Source organism: Syngnathus scovelli, chromosome 22 (genome assembly GCF_024217435.2).
Source record: "Syngnathus scovelli strain Florida chromosome 22, RoL_Ssco_1.2, whole genome shotgun sequence".
Classification (NCBI taxonomy): domain Eukaryota; kingdom Metazoa; phylum Chordata; class Actinopteri; order Syngnathiformes; family Syngnathidae; genus Syngnathus; species Syngnathus scovelli.
Genome location: NC_090868.1, coordinates 1,148,119 through 1,169,430, shown reverse-complemented (window position 1 = coordinate 1,169,430; position 21,312 = coordinate 1,148,119). Strand labels below are relative to the sequence as shown.

The window sequence follows — 21,312 nt, the reverse complement described above, 5'->3', positions numbered from 1 at the left end:
TAAATGTTTTAATATCCATGATGACGTTCTCTTGGTGGACGAGCTTTCCTGTCTTTCAGATGGAGCTGCTAAAATCCCTGCCTAGCAACAAGTGACATCACCAGGAATTTAGTCAGGAATCTTTCACGCGTTTGCAGACTTGGTCAACTTCTCCTTGGTCTCTTTGCAAATGATAAGCAACTTGCTGAATTTCAAACTTTTCCCTTAAAACCCTCCAAATATGCGGAGATGGATGCTTTGGTCCAGAAAGCACGTGAGAGGTTTTTGCTGTGTGTAAAGACATCAACATGAGGATTAATGCCTAAGGGCTTAAGTTGATGACCGTCAACCTCCCCGGATGGGAGGATGTCGGACCGAGGATGGATGATGGACGGATGGATGATGGGAGGATGGATTAGCTCAGAGTTAAGCTTTTGCACGTGAGGTCGGCGACCTGCATGTGATGGAGTCGTGCATGTGGAGCAATCGTTGACGTCCTCCACTGCCAATCAATAATGCCCATTATTGTCACCATGTCATGTTTTGTTCACACGTACAAAAAAAACCCACTAACATTGTGAATGCAAATACAGTGAAATAATATTTATTTTTATTAGGTCATTATGGAACGAGGAGTTACAACTTTATATTTCTATTCTCTTCTTTTATTCTCTCGCTCTCTCGCTCTCTCTCTACTTCGCTCCCTCCCTCCCTCCCTCCCTCCCTCTCGTTTTTTTTTTTTTTTTTTTTGTGAGCTGGTGCAGCGTGCATCCATTCATCCATCTATCCGGCGCTCGCTCGCTTGCTCGCCTCCAGCGCTCAACCTTTTCCGTCATCCAGCTATGGCGACGGTGCTCCAACAGCCGCTCACTCTGGATCGAGGTAAGGAGCTTCTTCTCGCTCAACACGACGTCATTTTTGATAACCACGTTGAAAGATTTGCTGCGTTAACGTCGTGATTCTGAGGCGCCATCCCAATGTTGCGTTCACGTGCTGGCATGCACGATGGGGCGTTCGCGTGCTCTCACGCGACGGTTGTTATTATGATTACGGCGCTATCGTTGTTGTTATTATTCATATTATGTAACCTGCGCGCGCACGCGTGCTAGCAAGGCGTGTTCGCGTGTCTTATATTTCTAAATGTTGCATTTTGCAATGTATTCTTGCGCCCTGTATCATAAGCTGAGCTTCATAATTATCTTTATTTATTATGTTCCATTTATTTGCTTCCATTTTTAAAAAAAACGCCTCTCTGAAATGTGACGTTGGCGGAAAGCAGATACAGCGGCTGCTCCGAGCAAAGCAGGCGTAGACTCTAAATACATTTATGATTCTCATTTTGCAACTCGACAGTCACGTGGAAGTAGGAATGTTTTCCTCCAGGTTTGAACATGTTTAAGAAGACAACTCCTGAAAACTGATGCGACAACTCAATATCGTGCGAATCAAAAAAGGAGATGGAACGTTGAAGGAGACTAAAGTTTTGAAAAAGTTCTTAGCAATTCATCGTGCCTCGTTTGCCATTTAACGTTGTTGGGAAAGACATAAATAATAAAAAGCTCACACTTTCTCTTTCTGCCCACAGATGTCGCCAGGGCCATCGAACTGCTGGAGAAGCTGCAGGAGTCGGGCGACGTTCCAGGTTACAAGCTGCAGTCGCTGAAGAAGGTCCTCCAGAGCGAGTTCTGCACGGCCATCCGCGAAGTGAGCAGCCCATCGAGTGAAGCGGGCTCGTTGCGCCGGCCTGACTGACTCTCTTCTCCACAGGTGTACCAGTACATGCATGAAACCATCACGGTCAACGGCTGCCCGGAGTACCAGGCCAGAGCCACGGCCAAGGTAAGAAGTTCTGCCTTTCAATTGAGTCGGGTCGTCAGCGTCTCCTCCGCACGCAGGCCACGGTGGCCGCCTTCGCCGCCAGCGAGGGCCACTCGCACCCGAGGGTGGTGGAGCTTCCCAAGACGGAGGAAGGGCTGGGCTTCAACGTGATGGGCGGCAAGGAGCAGAACTCGCCCATCTACATCTCACGCATCATTCCCGGCGGGGTGGCCGAGCGCCACGGCGGCCTCAAAAGAGGCGACCAGCTTCTGTCCGTCAACGGCGTGGTGAGTTCCACTCGTGCGGGAAAAGATGGAGAAATATCTGTGCTCGGTTCCTCCCATTTTCGGTTGTGTGCAGAGCGTGGAGGGCGAGCACCACGAGAAGGCGGTGGAGCTGTTGAAGGCGGCCAAGGACAACGTCAAGCTGGTGGTGCGCTACACGCCCAAAGTGCTGGAGGAGATGGAAGCGCGCTTCGAGAAGCTCCGCACCGCCCGCCGCCGCCAGCAGCAGCAGATGCTCATGCAGCAGCAGCAGCACAACATGTCCGCTCAGCAGAATCACACGTCGTAGGTGAGGGGCTTTGCTTTGACGCGGCCATCTTGGACTCCTCTTTTCCATTGTTGCTTAATGACCTGCCAGACAACTGCTCTTTCTTCTCACGGTCCGTCCGGCAGGTTGTTCCAGAAGAAGAGAAAATAAGTAGGCCCATGCCACGTCCGCCGGACCTCTTGGAGGTGCCGAGCGATCGATCGCAAGTTCTCGGAGTGAGGTGGACCGTCCCGTCAATCCCGGCGTTTGTTCCCGAGCTGAAAAAGGAAGCAAGTATTTTGTCGCACATTTGGTGCTTGGGAAAAGAAAAGAACTTTTACCTTTTGTCTTCTCCTTGTTGTCTTTCTTTCGACTGACGGTGCTTGTGTACGATTATTGTTTTTGAGGCAAACATTTTTTTAATGGTAGCAAAAAGTTCTGTAGCGTTAGCAATAAACAGCCAAGCAAGTGTCAATGAAATTAATTATTAGGATTATTACTCATAGATAAATATGGATCTATAATAGGAGCAAACATGGAAACGTTTTTTCCTCAACAAAGGATTTAATTGTAAAACACTTCCCTTCCCTTGTGCAATAATTCTCTTCGACGAGGCGAATGTCACACAAGATTGATCTTTATTTGTCATAGTTATATTTATGAAGAGAGTTTTATTGTTCCCTTTGTGTATTGATGGAAGATCTTTACATTGTGCAGATGGTGTGGCTGTTGATAGTATGACAATCATTGCTGGTAAAAATGTGGAATGTTTTTCCTTGGATACAATAATCCAGTGTTCCTTGTTTAAACAATTCATTTTGTGAGTATGGTTTTTTTTTTTCTTCTCTTCTGGCCATCCCAAACCGACCAAAAAACATAAGAATCTATACTTTATTCCCACATTTTGTAATATTCACGAATGGTTACTTTTTTTCAAGTGCAACACGTGACACACTGCCAGATTTGTACAAGTCATATGATAACAATAATAAACACAATACATTTGGGGGGGGTCACATTGCATTGTTTTCTATCTTGAAATCATTTAAACAAATAAAACATCAACGTTGTTGATATGCAATTGCTATATTTGTATAAATAAATCGATGTGCTTGTGTACAGTGAACACAATGGTCTTGTTTTCACTTTATTACACAGAATCTGTCGATCACGTACCTGCACTCCTTGCCACAAGAGGGCAGCAAACTTGCACACATACACATTAGCAGCTGCAAAACAAGCTAACTTCCGTCGCATCACCGGATGTCGAAGAGCCCGCCACAGGTAATGCCAATTACTCACATAAATCGTCCTTTGATACGAAGAATGTGGCTCACTTGCAATGTTTACTGCGTCTATCAAAACAACGACAGCACTGCATTACTTTTATGGTAATTTAACTCAAAGTAAACTTAACTTGGCAAAGTTAAATAGACATAAAAACGTCGTCGTGTGACGAAGCTTACATCCGGGTATTTCTCATTGGTCAAGTGAGTCAAGTGCATTAACAACATTCCACGATGGGGAAAAAGCTTCTAGCTAAAAATATATATATTTTTTAAGATAAAGTAAAACCATAATTTAATTGGTGTTTTTTATTTGATGAGCCAAGTGACGGAAATCGGTAGAAAGAACGAAGGGATGGAAACACGTCCACCTCGTGGCTTACCGCGGTACTACAATCAGTTGATTTTTGAATAATACACGATCCAAATAGGTGAGTTGTTTTAAAAATAATAATAATAAAAATATGTTTAATGCAAAGTTGTTTCATATTCATACTAATCCTGGTTTGTTCAACACAGGCCTGACATTGGAGCCATTCCTGAGCATGACGTGTCTCATGGAAAAATGTCATGGCTGACATTTAATGTTGCGCACAAAGTTCGGGAGGTCAATGGAACTCAATCCGCCGCCTGGAATGCCCGCCGTTGCCCGTCCGTGCCATCGGTAAGTCCAAGCCACATCGGCGTGTGTGTTTTTGAGCAAACAAATGTTATCTATTGTTTTTCAAGTAGTGATGCCTTTCACACAAAGACCCCCCTCCATCTCACCCATCCTCCCTCCCTATCCAACAATACGTGCTACTAAAGGCCATTTGCTCTCTGCTGTGAATGTGTTGATGGAATCATCAAGGGTGTTGATGATGACTCACATTTGGGCGAAAAGAACAAATAAGTATACTCGGTTGGTCTTTCAACAGCTTCCCCCCCCCCCCCCCCCCCCCCCCCCCCCCCCCCCCCGAACCCCTTAACACCTCTTCTTCAAGCACACGCGGAGGCAAAAAAAATGTCAATTTCTTTGATTTTGACACCAATCACACCAAGTTCTCAGGTACAAAAGCAAATATTTAATGAGTGGCAATAAATGAGCATTTAAATGTTATATTTACAATTTTGTCGCGTACTGTTCCCCAAAACCGCCGCGGCGGGCTCCTCACAGGACGTGGTAGACGGGGCTACCCGGCGTACACGGCTGCGAGTCGTTCGTGTTGGTGTGGGGCGGGACGGCCTGGGTGGGTCGGCGACCCAGATGGGGCGTGGACAGTCGGTCCACGATGCTGGACAGGTACTGCAGGCTGGACGCGCCCGCCATCTTGTCCGACAAACTCTCTGCAGGGAGATTGTTGTTGTTATTCATCAGGTGACAGAGCGTGCCGAGATGATGCGGAAGTGCTCTCACCGTTCTTGACGTAGGGATAAGTGCTGCCGTAGTTGAGCTGCTGCCACACTGGACTGCTGCTGTCCGGCTGGAAGGAAAAAAAAGCAGAATACATAAATATTTCTGCCTTTCCTAAGATAGTGGAGAGCCTAATAAATCCTGGGCTGGTAGGGGGGGGGTGCGCCTTGAAGCCCAAAGCGGGGCAGCGAGGGCTCCTTCCTCCCCTTCCCCAGCGTGGCCAATCGATTGAGCCGCAGCGGCTTGTGCTAGACGACACGTTCTTGTAAATCTGTGCCCGTCCCGGCAGAGGTGCGCCACTCGAGAGGCCGAGCTCGTCGTAAATGTCGAGAAACCCCAAAACCTTTCTTGAAGGAAGATTGTTATCGAAGAAGTGGAAGTTTGAGATCATTAAGATGCGAGGGCCAGACGATTGTAAAAATAACCATTTTTCCTGACCTCGGTAACGTGAACTCAAAAGAGGTCCAACGTGCTCCACGTGGTGGTGCGCGGGGTTCTCACCGTGCCGTCGGAGCAGCTGGACAAGGGGCTGGCGGGTTCGGAGCCGCTGTAGTAGTGGTCCACCTGCTCGCGCAGGAGCTCCTGCAAGCTCTCGATGTAGTGGATGGCGTTGCGCAGGATCTCCACCTTGGGCAGGCGCTGGCTGGGGTTGGCCGAGGTGCAGCGGCGCAGGGCCTCGAAAGCGTGGTTGACTTTCTTCAGCCGCCGGCGCTCTCGCATGGTGGCGGCGCGCCGGCGGTCCACGAAGCTGGACTTGCGCTTGCAGGCCTTGCAGGCCCACTGCAGACAGTGGCCCGGCTGGTGCGGCGGCGCGCCGGGCGCCCGCACGTGCTCATCCTCGTCCGAGTCGTCCTCGGCCAGCTGGAGGGCGTCCGGCGACGCGGCGGCGTAGTACAGCTGCGACGGGGAGAAGATGTCCATGTCCGAGCTTAGGGGAGCGCAGGCCTCTTCTGAGGGATGTGAGGGCTCCGCTGCCCACGGGCCCCCCTTTTATGCCCCAGGGCCCACATTGGCCAGATCTAATTACCGTGGCCCATTAGCCCCGCCCCTCCCGTGCCCTGTCCTGCCTGCTGACATTCCCACATCTGCCCTTGCTGATCTTTCCCCACTCGCGAGCCTGCCCCTGCTCCTCAACAAGCTTGCTCGGCCACTAATTGCACTTTGGAGGAATCCAAAATGTCACACGTTGCCCCATGCGCAGGCCAATTAAGCGCTCGCTCGGCCTGTCGGGCAAAAATGGAGGTTCCCGGATGAAGAATCATTTTGTCACCAGTACGCGGCACGTTGCAGCTGCGACGCAGAGGCGTCACATTTCAAGCAAACGGGCCGAAGTGTTAGCGCCACCTTCCTCACGCCGACCGGCCACACTCCTTCCACTTCCACGCAGCACAAATGGCGAGCGGCGCTTCCAAACGCCGTTTGTGTTGGCCCCCATTTCCTACACCAAAGCACTTGGACTCCAAAATTGCAGATGTTAAAATCCAGCAATTTTGAAAAAAAAAAAAAGAAATCTATTGCTCAAATTGATTTTAGAATGCACAAATGTGTCAGATTGGCAGGAGAGAGAGAGAAAGAAAGTGGCCGTCGTGTTCTTGCGCTGTTGACAGTCACACGGCAACATTGCGGTATCTCGCACAATGTGTCAAAGCATTTGTCTCGCCTCTCTGGGAACTGCGCGCACCTAAAACAACACAGCGACACCCCCGAATCGTTCCCGCACAGCTGACGAACACATCGGCGGCGGCGGCGATCCAGCGCGTGTCGCGGCTTGGGAATGAGAAAGGGGCGAAGCTTAATGAGACCAAAAAGTAACCGAGTTTTGAGCAGGGCTTGTGCGCATGCGCGTTGATGACAAGGCAGCCGGCTTAATGCGTTGTTGGTGTCAAAGGTCAGGGGTCACATATTAGATATTTAAAAAAAATAATAAAACACACATTTGAAATATTTATGAGATGGTCAAAGTTGAATAAGACAAACTAAAAATGCATTTCTAAAAGTTTTTTTTTGATAAAGTTTACTTTGTATGGGAAGTTAGATTTTAATGTCACTTTAATTCATCGTCATCCTTTATTTAAAAAAGTCATGAGCGGGTGAGCAAAGTGGGTGAAGTCGAGGTCCGGTCGGGGGGAGCGCGGAGCACCATAAAAAAATCACATCACTGTTGGCGCTATCGGGTTTCTTGTGTCTGCTCGCTGCTCAAAACAGCTCACACACCAAACCTGTGTTGGATGCGCTCATTCAGAAGCAACAGGCTTTTTTTTTCAAGATGAAGCCATTTATTTGTATGTATAAATGAGTACAACGGCTTCCTAAGTTTGTCCTCACTCCATTATAAAATAAATACATCTGAATTCTGACACTTAGAAAATATGTACACCGGGATAGGGAACTCTGGGAAATTATTTTTCCGAAGCGGCAGCCTTGCCGCCGCTGCTGATGCTGTCCACGATGGAGGACAGACGCAGCAGGCTGCTGGATGCCGACGACTCGCCGGACCCTGGAAATAAAAACTGTATGAACTAGTCGTGGCGGAAAACCTTAGCCGCTCTTTACCTTCCCTCGGGTTCGCCGATCCGGCGCCGGAATGGTCGGCCGCGTCGGTCCAGGTCTCGCAGGATTTTTTCCAATGGGTTGCCGAAGCGATCGCCTGGAGATGCAACCCGATATGTCAATCGTGGAACGAACGTAACGTTGGCGCCACGCACGATTGCAACACAAACAAATCATAAACGTCACAGTATTGGACTTTCTTCATCTCTCGGCTGCGTTCTCATCTCATTGCTTGTGAAAAGCAGATTGTTAGCCGGCTGGCTATTCATGTTGGACTACTGCCTCTCTCAATTGGACCTTCAGCTTTAAGTCACGGTGCTTTTGTTCCTAACTTCTCATTTGAGGTCACTTTCTTCTTCTTTCCACTTCATTATGACATCACCAGGCATGGAAACGCATTAGCCGTCATGCGGTTAGCACGTTAGCCCGGTCACCTTACAGCGTCTCGTTCAGCGGCGCGGTCCTGCTCGTCCAGGCCGTGCAGGAGCTCCTGCAGCCTCTCGATGTAGCCGATGGCGCTGCGCAAGATCGCCACCTTGGGCAGCCTCAGGTTGGGGTTGGCCACCGTCTTCTTCTTGAGCGCGTCGAAAGCCTCGTTGATCTTTTTGAGGCGCCGGCGCTCGCGCAGCGTGGCGGCCTTGCGGCGGTCGGCGGGCGCCGACTTCCTCTTGCACACCTTGCAGGCCCACATCAGGCAGCGGCCCTCGCAGTGGGCGCGCAGGCCGGGCGGCGCCAGCACGTGTTCCTCGTCGCCGCTGTCCTCGCCCGTCTCGGACGCCGTCCGGTCCCGGCCGGGCGAAGGTGGGCTGTCCTCGTCCTCGGCGGCGGCGCGGTACAGCGGCGACACGCCCGCCATGTCCAGGTGCTGCAGCGCGCCATGTTCGCTCTCATCCAAGTAGCGCAAATCGCCGAAGAGGTACGCGTTGGTCTCGAAAAGGTCCATCATGTTGCGGCGGTGGCGACGCGGCGTGTGCTTGCTCCAGCGCCGCTGCCGTGGCATTTAAATAGCCGCGACACTCGGCACCCGCCAGGCTTATATATAGAAGGTGAAACTCGACCCTGCGGCCATCTTTTTTCTTTTTTTTTTTTTTTAAACAAACACTGTGTGGGGAATACACACACGCCATACTTAATGTCACCTCACGTTTCAACAGGTGCGGCAAACACGGAATATTTTCGCTAAACTCCCCGCTATCAAACAACAGCCGTGCCAGTCTAATTCAGATCGAATCTAATCCGAGTTGAGCGTGAACGAAAAAAAAAAAAATCATAGTTTTACTGCCTGACCTTGTGTGATGTCATAGTGCTAACTAGCATTAGCTGCTAGCCGGCTGTGCTGTTTCTTGCCTTGTAAACAAAACAAAGGTGGACTGTTGCATCTCTCACAAATACTAACTTGACCTGGCCATGAAGGCCAATTGTACGCTTTTTAGCACACATCTGGCGTGGAAATGGAGTCACGCTTGTATTGTGGCAGCCATTTTGTGACGTTGAGGAAATGCTGAATGACACTAAAGTTCAAAACGCGTCAAATACATTTTCATAAGTTATGATTGCATTTATAGTATTTGTTAGTAATTAGTTCATTAAAGTATATTCATGCATTTTTCATTTGAGTAAAATGGAACAAAATATTGTGTTTTAGTAAAATGTTAACCTGCCCCCAGTTCAGTGCTAATGTTAGCTCCAAGCCGACGCCTCACAAAAGAGACTCCATTTCTGAATATTTTAGCTTGAGATGCATTTTTTAACATAAATGTATTGTTCCCTCAGCCTCCCTGCCACGGCCCCCCGATCGCATCTTCTCGCCAGCGAGCTACTGTGCCGTAAATTCAGCATTCGCGTCAGGGGGGGGGTTGCGGGGGTGCTGAAGCTTCAGCTGTCAGGGAGAATCATGACATATCCCGGGCGCAAAGTCAAGCAGGCCTCTCCGAGCGTAAATCTGTCCCACGGCCCCCCCAAAAGTCGTCAAACATCACAATTCTAACGCTACAACTACTTCTCGTCATGGATGGACTGCTTCTTCTTCTACGTCTTCTTTTTGTAAGACTAACGATGCAAATGGTATGATCTGATAACCAAATCAATTCATGCAATTGACGTCGCCATTCATAACCATAGCAGGACTAAGTGATAGTAAAAACCCAATTGTTTTGTTTTGTATGTGTGTGTTGCCTCCAGTTGGGAGCCACTTAGTGGCAGTGCTGACACGGACACTCAGCAGCAGACTTGTTAATGAACGTGAACTTTGGGACAATCCCCCCTCGCCCTGCAACCCCCCCTCCAGTCCGCTTTACCTTCCCGACAGGACGCCCATCTCCGGGCGGGCTCGCACACACCTGGGAAATAGATCGGGCGGGGAGGGGCTCATGATGTTAAGAGGGGCCACGGGAAAAGTGATATCATCTCAATAAAGATAGCAACTTTTAAGCAACAATAAAAAAGACATGTTTATAACACACAGAATGAAGATCTTTGCTGACATATGGCTTTCTTTCCCGTAGGAATCTCCTTTAATTGTCTCTTCGTCGGTTTGGATGTGCACTGGGACCTCAACGCGGTTGGAAGGACCTGTAAGTACTGTCACTTGACTCTCACCGGATTGAAAATCATTTTTAATCTTACCAGGCGTGATGTTCAAAAAGATGCAACCTGTCTTGCTCAAGTCTGCAAGTGCAAGCTAGCTAAAACTCCAACCCAAAACAAAAGCAAGCGCCCCCTCCTCCTTAAGCTAAGCTAACAGACGGCTCCTCTCACTCGTGGCCCGAGATGGCGGCCGACGTGGCAGGCTTGGGTTTCAAAGGCGGGTCGGGCAGGGAGGCCCCGATGGGCCTGGTGGGCCTGGCGGGGTGGGGGGTGCCTTCAAAGTGCAAACGGCTGAGGTTTGTCAATTAGCGGCGAGGAGGAGCCGGCCGCTAACTCTCCGTGAGCTGGCGGCGTTGGCGTTATGACTCAATCGCGTGGTTCTGGCCAATGGCCGCCGGGGCTAATTAGCGACGGGACGGCAGCTGCCGGGCCTTTCACCTTGTCTCTTCGACGGACCGCTCTCGTAATAAAAGCCGCGTATCGCCGTTGACTTGTCAGTGAGCCGCGCTCGCATCCTGATTGATTCTGTCTTCATTTGGGAAAGTGACGGATTAGTAACCCCCCCTACCCTCAACCCCAGCCGGACTAATGTGGAGTCAGCGGGCAGACGATAGGCCATCTCGTCTGACCCCGCCAGCCAACCTCCCGTCTGGAGGCGCTTCCACCAAAAAAAAAGAATCCCGTTGGCTTTTGATGTCACGAGACGATCACGACGTGGGCCCAGATCTCGGTCGGTCCTCAAATGATTTTGTTATTTGCGACAGAGATTTCATACCTCTCAACAAATGCCGGCGAACTTTTTAAAATTAGTTCCCGAATTGGCAAGTGGGGCTCCTCCGCCAAACAACAAAGCGGATGGCGTTACCAGATAAACATCAGGCTTTTTTTTTTTTTAATGCCGGCGGCTCCAGAGAGAATCTAACGGGATATTGATGGATGTGGGCGCTGACATCATGTGGCGCGATGGCCCGCGTTTAAAACAACACGTAGCAAATCCGCGCCACGGTGGGTAAAGAACACGGACCTTTGTCACCCGAAACCACCGTCTGATCCCGCGGACGCTCCGCCTTGATGCTTTCTGATGACCCGGCGTGACTGTCTTTAATTGCGCTTCTTTGGAAGGAACTTGATGACAGATTGATATCACAACAATAAGAACCAAAGCTACGGGCGGGCCTGCTCAAAATCTGAAACTTCCAAAAAAAAAAAACATTGCTTAACCTGTCAACCTATATGCCAATTCATCAGTTTGGATTATTTGGAAAAAAGACGTAATATAAAAATGCAGCAACATTTGATTTGCTAAAGTTAGCTTAGCCTCGAGTTTGCTTCCCATTCATTTGAAGCTAGCAAGTTACAATTCATCGCGCTCGTCTCGACGAATAGGCCTAAAGTTGCACTGCGATTGTGTGCATGTGTGTGCATGTGTGTATTTTGACACAGGGTTGAATTATTTTCAACAGGTTGCTTCCTCAAAAATCATCCGGAATAACGTTACTGTCCAAACACATAATGGGTAGCCATTGTGCGCTCATGTGTGTGTGTGTGTGTGTGTGTGTGTGTGTGTGTCTGTCACGCATTTTCATTTATTCCAGAGGTGTGAAGCACACACACGCACGCACACACACACACGCACCCAGACTCCGAGCGTGCCTGATGCCCAACATTTGAGCGGGCGTGAAGGTCGGCGCCACCTGTTTGATACAATAAAAATTCTAGTGTTACCTCTGTGGATGTTATTGGAGCTTGTGTTTCAGGATGTGCGTGCGCGCCTGTGTGTATGCGTTTATGTGTGTGTGTGTGTGTGTGTGTGTAAAAGCAGTGCAGGTGCAGGGAAAAAAAAGTCTCGCTGTGCTTTTTATTGACATGCTAAGAGATAACGCCAATGTCAAATTAGCATCCCGCATTTTTGAAGCATTGTTTGGTTTCTTCTTCTCAACGGAGCAAGAACAAGGAATCCAGCACCAAGTTGGGCGAGCGAGAGAAGAAGCAGCCCCCGTGCTGCTGGAGTCTGCTCTTTAATGACTTAATCCAAGTTCACTCTCCTTTTGGGTCTCTGCCAGCCAGCGTAATCCCGGCTGGCCCGATGAGAGCCCGGAGATGACCTCACTGTTTGCTTTCACGGGGTCCCCGCGGACGCCACCGGGAGCGAGTGGGGTTGCTTTCTGGGGAGGGGGGGGGGGAGCCGCGTTGGACACGAGGGTCCGCAGGGAGGACGGTCGGCCGGAGCTCCTGTTACTGGAGGCTTAGTCACGCTGCGGGAAACTGATGTGCAGCGGCCGCAGCTCGCGTTGCGCAATATCAGTCCCGATATACAAATTGAAACAGGACAAAAACACGCATTGGTCGACCCGGTGTATTGTTTGTGGTGTGAGAGACCACACGCAGAGTCAACGGGATGCCCCTCGTCCCGCTTGCCATTTGGAAAGGGCGGGGGTCCTAATGCCTCGTTTCACACTGTGCGCCGCGTCGGCGGCTGTGGCCCGCCCGGGACCACCTCGCCGCCAAATGACCTGCCGCTCAGGCTTGGTGTTGGGAGGGGCGGCAGGACAGGTGGGACCCCCCATACTTAACGTGGACCCCCAGGAGGGATGGTTCCACATTAATGGTGTCATGAGAGAAAATAATGTCGTCCTGTTTTTTTTTTTTTTTAGTTGTCTGCTAGCAAATATTAGAATAATTTCATTGCGTCTCCCTTCAGCGCCCGCCTGCTACAAAAGGATGCACGCGGCTGACAAACAGCCAACGTAAACAACTTGGCTTCGTTTTCTCTCCTTGCCACCCACAGTTAAAGCCGGTGGGGATCTCAACGCCCGCCCCCTCAAAACCCCCCCACCCCTCCATCCCCCCCCATCCCATCCCCAGCTAATCACCATAGCCGAGACTGGCGCTACAAGCCCTAAACCTCCTTTTGGCTCTCACTCAAAAAGTCTCCAGTGTCACTTAAAAGTGCTATTGTTGTTATTTCCCCACTTTCCCACAATGCATCCTGTTTTGGACCCTTTGCCCTCCCCCCCCCCCATCCCCATGTGGACATTCCTTCCATGAGTAAGTTTGACTCATTTCTTCACGCTTCTCCCAAATGATGATCAATAGTCGGATGGAGTCATCGGGGCGCTCCTCCTCTTGAGCGCCACGCGGGGAGCAAATGAATCACCCGAGTCCCAGCGACGTTGCGCCGGTAGCAGGGGAGGGGGGGGGGGGGTGCCTTCCCCCCTCCTCCGTGTGGTCGTTTGTAGAAGGCCGCATGCTCACCTGCAACAACACTCGGCCAAGTGCCGCGCTCGCAAACGTAAACGATGGCACGTAATGATGGCTTGTTGTCTTGTGATTGTCAGCGTTGATCAATATTTAGAAAACAAGTCATCAGCAGTCGCTGCTCGGTTGTTTTTGCCAGTAACGTGCGTCTCTTTGCGCTTTGCATCTTTTTTTTAATTTATTGATGCCTTAGCCACTTGTGCTATTTGTCCTTCCCCAGCTGTTTGCTCTCCTGAGGTAAATGCCGATAAATCAGACAGTTAATCTGCTGTGTGTTTGTGTGTGTGTGTGAGTGACTCACTTTTGAGATGGGGGGGTGCTCTTTACCTCCATTGGTTACAGAGCATCCATCAAGTACTCAATGAAGGCTCAACAGAGAAGTTCCCTGTAACCTCGTCATCACCCCTCGACCCCCACCTCACCCTTCTTCCTCCCGATGCCTCCGCGTCGGCCCGTTCCATTCTAAATAACAATCGTGTCACGACCGTCGTAGCTCAGACGCTCCTCGCCGCGTCGGAAAGGCGATCCGAGTGCCCCGTCGTCCATCATGTAACCTAAACTGGAGGTGACTCTGCCGCGATATGACGCCTGACAGCAAATCATCCGGCGGGGGGAGACACACGGCTGTGCAAATTCCACGCTCGCTTCCTTTAGGCGCTTTTACGCGAGCTTGCTCCGCCAAACCCGTTTGGTCATGCTGCCCCCACCCCTTCGATTATTGCAACTTTAAAAAATTCAAAAAGAAAAGCAACATGACGACAGTCTGCCTGGAGTTTTGCATCCCCCGAATCAAAGCAAAGGGTGTTGGGAATGTGATAGCTGGGGGAAAGAAAAAAAAGGATTGTTAGTGGAGCCAACTCCGCAGCGGCGGTGGCTGGCCCGGCCTGCTTAGGCCGCTCCATTCAAGTGAAATATCAGATGGGAGGACTAACGCCGCTCCCATGACATCATCGGTGTTTTGGCCCAAAAAATAAAACACAATCTCTGGCGCTAAAAGCATCCGCTCGCCATGTGCGGGATTAACGGCAAACGTAATTTTTCTCACGTTCCGGATGATGCGGCTTTAACCTTTTGTGGAGCGCTTTTGAGTTGTCACTCAGGTGGCGTGCGTATGGAAGCAGATGTGCCCCCCAAAAATACAAAAAAATCCTTCCACACCTTGTTGGCAGGACCGGAACCTTCTCGTGTCTCTTCGGGGGTGGGCCCCGTTTGACTCATGAGAGGGGTCAAGACCCTCGCCGCAAAACGCTTCCTGTTTCTGCCGAAGCCGCCATCGCTCCAAATGACACCTGGTAGGATTGAGGCAAATGATTCCCACTTAAAATACAATCAATATCAATATTTGGAGAAAGAGATTTGCATGTATGGATCTCTGTTTGGAATGTGAACGACCGACTGTCGTTTTCCCCCCAAAGGAACCCAATCTCCGCCGCTCCCTGACCCCCTGTTGACGTCTGTGGCATTCTGATTTAGGAAGATCTTAAAATCAGGAGCTGTCTACTTTTGACGGGATGACGAGTGCATATCCGTGTCTCGCCCCCTCCCTCCCCTCGCCCCTCAGAGGGCCTGTAAATCTGGACACTTTACTGCAGAGAGGGCAGGAGGGAGCGCACCCCCCTCGCCCGCGCTCGCCTCGCCCTCGCCCGGCGTAATCCCACCACTTCCTTTGGCCCGGCTCACGCCGCTAATGCATTTTGTGTAACTAACAGCCGTTGTTTCCCGATTGTCACGCTTCCATCACGTCGGATAAGGTGTTGGGGATCCAGATTATTTATATATTTAAAAAAAAAAATCTCTTCTGGATGCCAGGAAGACTCCTTGGGGGTCCGTTGTTGCGTTACTTTTTCGATAGATGCTTTCATTGAGCTAAAGCTAAATGTCTGTCAAGGCTAGCGCTATGCTAATGCTAAACGGGGCAGATTGCAATCTAAAAATTTTTCTAACTTTTTACGGCCAACAGCGGCATGACTAGACGGGTCTGGGAAGTCTCCAATCAAGTCTCCCATCTGGCTGTGACGGCAATGATTTGAAAAAGAGAGAAGTCCAGGCTGGCAGGAGAAGGTCTGGAATTGCAGTTAGGACTAACATGAGCGCCATCGGGTGATCCGGCGGCTCAGGGGGCCAGGTGGGACGCCTCGACCTGGGGGCCCCCCGCTTCCGTCACGCTCGCCCCCAAATAAGAACACATGGGTGTCGAGTGAGAGCCGCAGCGTTTTTTTAATCCGCCGCGACGGACGGCGATGGCACGGCGGGGCGGGCGGGGCTGTTTGGCGGCAGTCGCGGGGCAATCGATTCGCGGCCCTTGTAACATTCTGAGCCACGACGCTGCTTAGCGGGGCGGCGCGGGGGGTCCCCGCAACAGGTTGTCGGGAGGCTTGCCAAGAAGTCCCATCGCACGCATTTTAGCCGATATTTGACGGCTCGTTAAATGCTTCGTGCTGGAAATAGGGAGAAATGCTGTTTCCTGGCAGAGTAGCAACTGCAAACATTTTGGGGGGGGGGGGGGGGGGGAATTCATTCATCCCCAAAATGATCACATTTGCATGTATTCAGTCCTACCAGATCCGTTGAGATGTTCTCAATAGCCTTCTCAACGTCACTGAAGTGTTCAAAATCATGTTGGAAGCAACGAGCGTGACCAAAGAGGTCAGGTCAGAAAAGGAAAAAAAAGTCTCAACGGAAAAAAATCTCAAGTTTAATTTAAGGCCGCGTTGTCCGCTCCTGCGACCAAACCATAAATCGGAATTTGTCAGAGTGCAACGTTCCAATTAGAAGCTCGTCAAAAGCGTGCTCCTTTAATGGCAACAACAACAACACGCAGTGAAAGATAAGCGGCGCTCTTCAAAGCGTGTCTGGCGTGCCGCCTCGGATCCTGACCGGACACCCTGACCTTCCAGAGTGAAGGTCAGAGGTCGGAGCGCTGCGGCCTTGAGCTGAGGTTAAAGTTCGCCGGGTGCGTGACCCAGCGATTGTGTCGGGGCGTCACAGTCCGGCTCTGTCTTACCCTTGAGTGACCCGACTCGCCCCGAACGCCGGCCGCGGCGATGTAATTGATACGCGGCAGTATCGGGAGAAACTGCAGAGCACGTTCGCTTCTCCGATGGCCTCAATTTTGAAGGGACCCAAAGAAGCCTCCAATGCTTCTTCCCTTTTTTCAAAATATTTGTGAAAGTTGAGTTCAAGTGTAGACTAAACGAGGAGTGATGTCCCCCGACTGCGCTTCGGACCCGATAACAGGCGAGACAAATCACTCATCGGTCGGTTAGTTGCGGTAACCGCGGCAACACCGAGCAGTAAACGTCGGCCATGTTGGATCGGGGGGGCCCTCGCCGGGCAATGAATTGAAGCTGGCGATGCATTCGAGTGCAATCGGTCAACTCGGGTTCCTGATTTTCCCTCTTAAAAAACACTTGTCATCATCCTACATCTCGTGAATTTTTTTTCATGTGTCTTTGCGTGTTGATTGCGTGTGTGTGTGTGCCCAAAGTGCAAGTGATGACAAAATGCATCCTGGCCCGGCACCTCGGTGTTTGCGAGCCGAGGTGTTAACAGAGGAAAGGCAGGCGTCCGAGAAGGAGTCAAAATTGCCTTCGTTGGCAGCATTTTTTTTTTCTTTTCGCGACGATTGCGGGAGTCGTCGACGTCGGGCTTCGTAACGAGCCGTGACGTGGGCAGCTGCCGTGTTAAACGCTCATCATTGGCCAGTGACGCCTCACTCGACACTTGTGGGACGTTTACGGGGATACGCCGCGTCAGGCGCTGAAATGTCCCAAATCAATTGTCACGCTCACAAATCCCACACTGACTTAATTTGTTGTTTACACATTTTGTTAGCTATTCATTTCGTGTTTTAAAATATTCCAGGGAACTAGGATGCTTGGAAAAGTGGTTAAAAATAGAGTGACCAAAGCAAAATGACTTGTTTCAAGCAAAATGGCTGACTTGCTGTTTCTTTCCAGGCACGCACGTTTCTTGAGACCTGTTCTTCCCACCACAGCCTCCATGACGGCGTCCAAGAGAGGAGGTAAGCGTAAACAGTGGTAAACAGCAGTCACGGTAGGGGGCGGGCCTCCCCGCTGGGTTGATTATTGGGAGGGCTGTAAACAGGACCTTTTAGAACAAATCTCACAGCCACCTTCCTCCGGCAGCAACATCTGGCCATCAGCTCATGATGAAGCCTGGCCAAACTGTTGCGCTCGAGGGACACTTTGGATTGATACAATGGACAAAAGTGGAGTGTAAAATGTGCTAAAGAATTATTTCAAATAATTATATGAATATTCATAGTTTTTAAACATATTTAGATGTATGTATACTTTACAGTTGACCCAGTTTGTTACATAAATGATAAAAATACTCATTTTATATAAATGTATAAAATGATTATAAGTCATTCTCATTTGTAATTAATCACCTAAAATTGATTTCTTTGACTTTGTATATGAATCAAGTATTTTTAAAAATGTGTGTGACTTAAATGAATGCGACACATTATAAGACACTTGAACCTGTCCTTTGTCGCCCTCTGCTGTCGAATCTTTGGAAGTGCAATACAAACCACCTTCAATATGGTTTTAAAATGCAAAACGACAGCACGTTTAAGTTTCACACATTAGATCTCAATTCTAGAATAGGCAGTGTGGCTCACGTTCTTTAAGTATTTTGCCATTTTACTAAAATAAAAAATCCACTAGTTTATTTCAAAAGAAAAACTTAACGTTGTGTATTACATGAATATATTATCTACAAATAACCTGGCCCCACTTCAATTGTATTCACTTATCTTGATTAATTAAACAAACGTTCTTTTTACAACTTAACATCTCAATTTAAAAAGATAGTGTTCATGTATTGGCTGTGAAGTGCCACTTCAGAAGCAAAGCATCCAACACAACAGGTGCTGCCAGTACAAATGAGGACAGATTGTCACTTTTCTGGGGTTTACATCCACTTTTATTACTATGAAAATGTTCAAAGCCTTTAACGGTAGGACTTCTGGTAGCGGGCGCGAGCTCCGGGTCCACCAAACTTCTTGGACTCGCAGCGACGCGGGTCGGCAACCAACAGGGTCCTGTCGTACTGGATCAGGATGTCCTTGATCTCCTTCTTGGAGGCCTCATCCACATCTACCGAGAAGGAAGACACAAAATGTCCTTAGCTGTAACTCGTTGGAGAGAATGACACTTTGTGTTGTCATCGACTTACATTTCTGATAGTATGCCACCAGGGATTTGGAGATGGCCTGACGGATGGCTGGAAGGCATAAAAATGACAATTAATGTTCGCCGAGTTCAAGATATGAATCTTGTGGCTTCTTGGTGCTTACCATAAACCTGCGATACATGTCCGCCTCCCTTGACTCGGACTCTGATGTCCACTCCAGCAAAACGCTCCTTGCCCAGCAGAAGCACGGGCTCCAGAAGCTGCACGAGAAATGGGGTGACAACCATGTCAATCTCACATGAAATTCAAAATTGACATTTATGTCCAAGCGGCTTGCTCACCTTGTACTGGAGGGTGGCGGGCTCCACCATCTCCAGGGGTCTGCCGTTCACTTTAATCAGGCCATTGCCTCTCTTGCAGTGGGCGACTGCAGTGGCGGTTTTCTACGAGAAGAAAAAATATATATACAGTATATATTATATATAATATTATTATTATTATATATACTATATAACAATATAGGACGACCACACCGCGTAGCCGGCTCTAGTGGCCAACATAGTAAAATACCTCGCCATAGCTTTAATCTTGCCTACATTGAACAAATGTTATCGTGATTTAAAATAACAAATACTCGCGAGTTCAAGCAATTGATAAACAGCATGCCAATGTTATTCAATACGAAAGAACTTGTCTGATGTTAGCTTTGCGAGCTAATGGTGCCCAGGCCACACTGGCTTAGTCGCATCGCCACACGTGAACCCGTTTCATCCCTTTAACTTACTTTACGCCCGAAAACCTGGACAGATTGCAGGGGACCTTTAGCCGGCATGTTTCTGGAATACACAGGACACAATGTTTATTTTTGGAAAGGGGACAAAAGTGGCTTATTGGGGAGTTAGCAGCACGCGAAGGTGGCGGACATTACCGTAGTCAGCTAGGTTGCCGTACGGAGAGAGCGACGGGGTTTCACGGGCGGAACATCAGGGGCTGTTTCGCGATGGTTGGAGCCCATTTGCGGCCAAGCTTTGCGACAGTTTCTCTTGCTGTACAGTATCTCCATCGCCCCCCCCCCCACCCGACGATATACTGTACCGAATGAGACAAAAATAGCCACGTTTACACTTTTGATGTATTTTTTCTTTCTTACCGTGCATCATTTATAGTTTCCATTAATCTATTTTTACTATATTTTTACTTGTTTCTACAAATGGTGACGTCATTCTCGACTGTCGTTTGTGCAGTAGCACCATCTAGCGGTGGTGAAAGCAAACGCCATTCATTGTCCAAACAGCCTGATGCTCAAGTTGTCTCATCAACCACAAGCTGACTTCTGAAGGAGAGCACTGATGACAAACCATTTGCTGTGCTGGAATAAATCAAAACAAGCTCTCACACTGTGGTTTGTCCCAACTTGATTGCAAAGCTCGCGGCGCGTGCTTGCTCCATAAATGCCGATCCTTAGACGGTCAGTGTGGACGCCTAAAAGTAAACACACGAGTAGTGACTACCTACGGCATAACAATTACTGCGGCAAGACTACAGTAATGCCCCCAAACGTTCATCAAAATACTGTTCCAATCCCGCCCCAATCGGTCTTTCTCTCCTCCCTCATCATTTGCATAGGAAGCGTGTTGAAAGCGTTGAGTGGCAAGTTCACCTCAGAGTCCAGACACCCTTTTGAAGTCTGCCATCACAATAATAACATTTTCAAAAAGACAGCGTTTCAGTCTGGCTGTCAAAAGTAGTCAATAAAGAGCGCGCCATATATGAGCATTTCCTCGCCGGCCGGCCTTATGGAAACACATCACCTGAAGGCGAGACCCCGCTGACCCCGGGCTGTCACAGCGCCGTGAGCACGAGACAAACGCGCCGAGATTTAGTGCGGAGGAGATGCCGTTCCCGGCCCACTGCCGCCGCTCCTTTAACCATAATAGGCCAGCGGCGAGCGGGGGGGAAACGTGTTGCCGGTAATTGAAGTTCACCCGGGAGAGCGCCCGAGCTTCTGTGAGGTATACACCGGCGCTGTTGCCGCGGCAACCCGGCCGGGAGAACTCTTGTGGGTTCAGCGGGCGGAAAAGTCCAGCACGGGATTGATGTCAACGCGCTTTGCCTTTTATATCCCTTACGGATGAGCCTCAAAAGGCTTTGGCATTTTTTTTTCACCAGAAAAAAAAAAAAGTTGTGCAAGTCAAAGTAAGACTACCATAAATCACTCCAAAATGCATAAGTCAAAATGAGAATACCGTAAATCAGCCCAAGAATTGCACAGGCGAAAGTCGACAGCTGTAAATCACCTCCAAATGTGCAAGTGAAATGAGACTACCCCAATACCGCTTTAAAAAAATCCACTAAGTGTATCAATAATTGTGCTGCTTCAACACACACACACACACACACACACACGCACAGCACTTCCCCTCTGTTAGTGTCACTCGCCTCCTTCACTTGTTCCATCGCTCTTATTTTCCATCATCTTTCTGCCAGTGCGTGTGTGTGCGTGGGTTCAAGGGTCACAGATGACTCAGTGGGTTGAAGATGGGGACACGGCATCCAAAGCTCACATTTAGCTTCCACTCTTATTGTTATTCTCGGCGACGGCTCGACGCAATTGTGCAACTTGGACGCGCGCTACGTTTAGCGCCAAACAAAAGTAGCAAAAAGACGGCGGCCATTTTGTCTGTGTATGTGTGTGTGCGGGCGTTTGTCTCCCAAGAGGAAAGGCTGGGAAACGCGGCAATGGGAAAG

General features: G+C 49.5%; 4 protein-coding genes and 1 long non-coding RNA gene across 6 annotated transcripts; 2 read left to right on the top strand and 3 right to left on the bottom strand.

Moving 5' to 3' along the window:
- The first annotated feature begins 719 nt into the window (after window positions 1-719).
- On the top strand, window positions 720-3,454 carry lin7a (lin-7 homolog A (C. elegans)). Its single transcript, XM_049761558.2, has 6 exons — window positions 720-861; window positions 1,565-1,683; window positions 1,747-1,818; window positions 1,875-2,084; window positions 2,158-2,370; window positions 2,475-3,454. The coding sequence occupies exons 1-5, from the start codon at window positions 822-824 to the stop codon at window positions 2,368-2,370; spliced, it is 654 nt and encodes a 217-aa protein (XP_049617515.1). The 5' UTR covers window positions 720-821; the 3' UTR covers window positions 2,475-3,454.
- Window positions 3,455-3,542: 88 nt separating this feature from the next.
- LOC125992483 (uncharacterized) lies at window positions 3,543-19,950 on the top strand. Its single transcript, XR_011086239.1, has 5 exons — window positions 3,543-3,612; window positions 4,134-4,278; window positions 10,062-10,130; window positions 17,361-17,425; window positions 19,809-19,950. It is a non-coding gene; the product is annotated as an uncharacterized lncRNA (long non-coding RNA).
- On the bottom strand, window positions 4,664-6,104 carry myf5 (myogenic factor 5). Its single transcript, XM_049761557.2, has 3 exons — window positions 5,509-6,104; window positions 5,011-5,077; window positions 4,664-4,940 (listed from the first exon to the last, which is right to left on the bottom strand). Exons 1-3 carry the CDS (start codon window positions 5,926-5,928, stop codon window positions 4,765-4,767), a joined length of 663 nt encoding a protein of 220 aa, XP_049617514.1. The 5' UTR covers window positions 5,929-6,104; the 3' UTR covers window positions 4,664-4,764.
- On the bottom strand, window positions 7,247-8,557 carry myf6 (myogenic factor 6). 2 transcript variants are annotated; one of them, XM_049761555.1, is made up of 3 exons: window positions 7,997-8,557; window positions 7,561-7,654; window positions 7,262-7,504 (listed from the first exon to the last, which is right to left on the bottom strand). In XM_049761555.1, exons 1-3 carry the CDS (start codon window positions 8,555-8,557, stop codon window positions 7,407-7,409), a joined length of 753 nt encoding a protein of 250 aa, XP_049617512.1. In that variant the 3' UTR covers window positions 7,262-7,406. The 2 variants fall into 2 exon arrangements, with proteins under 2 accessions (XP_049617511.1, XP_049617512.1); XM_049761554.2 differs by having other exon boundaries at window positions 7,247-7,654; window positions 7,997-8,556.
- rps16 (ribosomal protein S16) lies at window positions 18,332-19,602 on the bottom strand. Its single transcript, XM_049761559.1, has 6 exons — window positions 19,493-19,602; window positions 19,349-19,400; window positions 18,906-19,007; window positions 18,728-18,824; window positions 18,607-18,654; window positions 18,332-18,527 (listed from the first exon to the last, which is right to left on the bottom strand). Exons 2-6 carry the CDS (start codon window positions 19,394-19,396, stop codon window positions 18,382-18,384), a joined length of 441 nt encoding a protein of 146 aa, XP_049617516.1. The 5' UTR covers window positions 19,397-19,400; window positions 19,493-19,602; the 3' UTR covers window positions 18,332-18,381.
- Window positions 19,951-21,312: the final 1,362 nt, after the last annotated feature.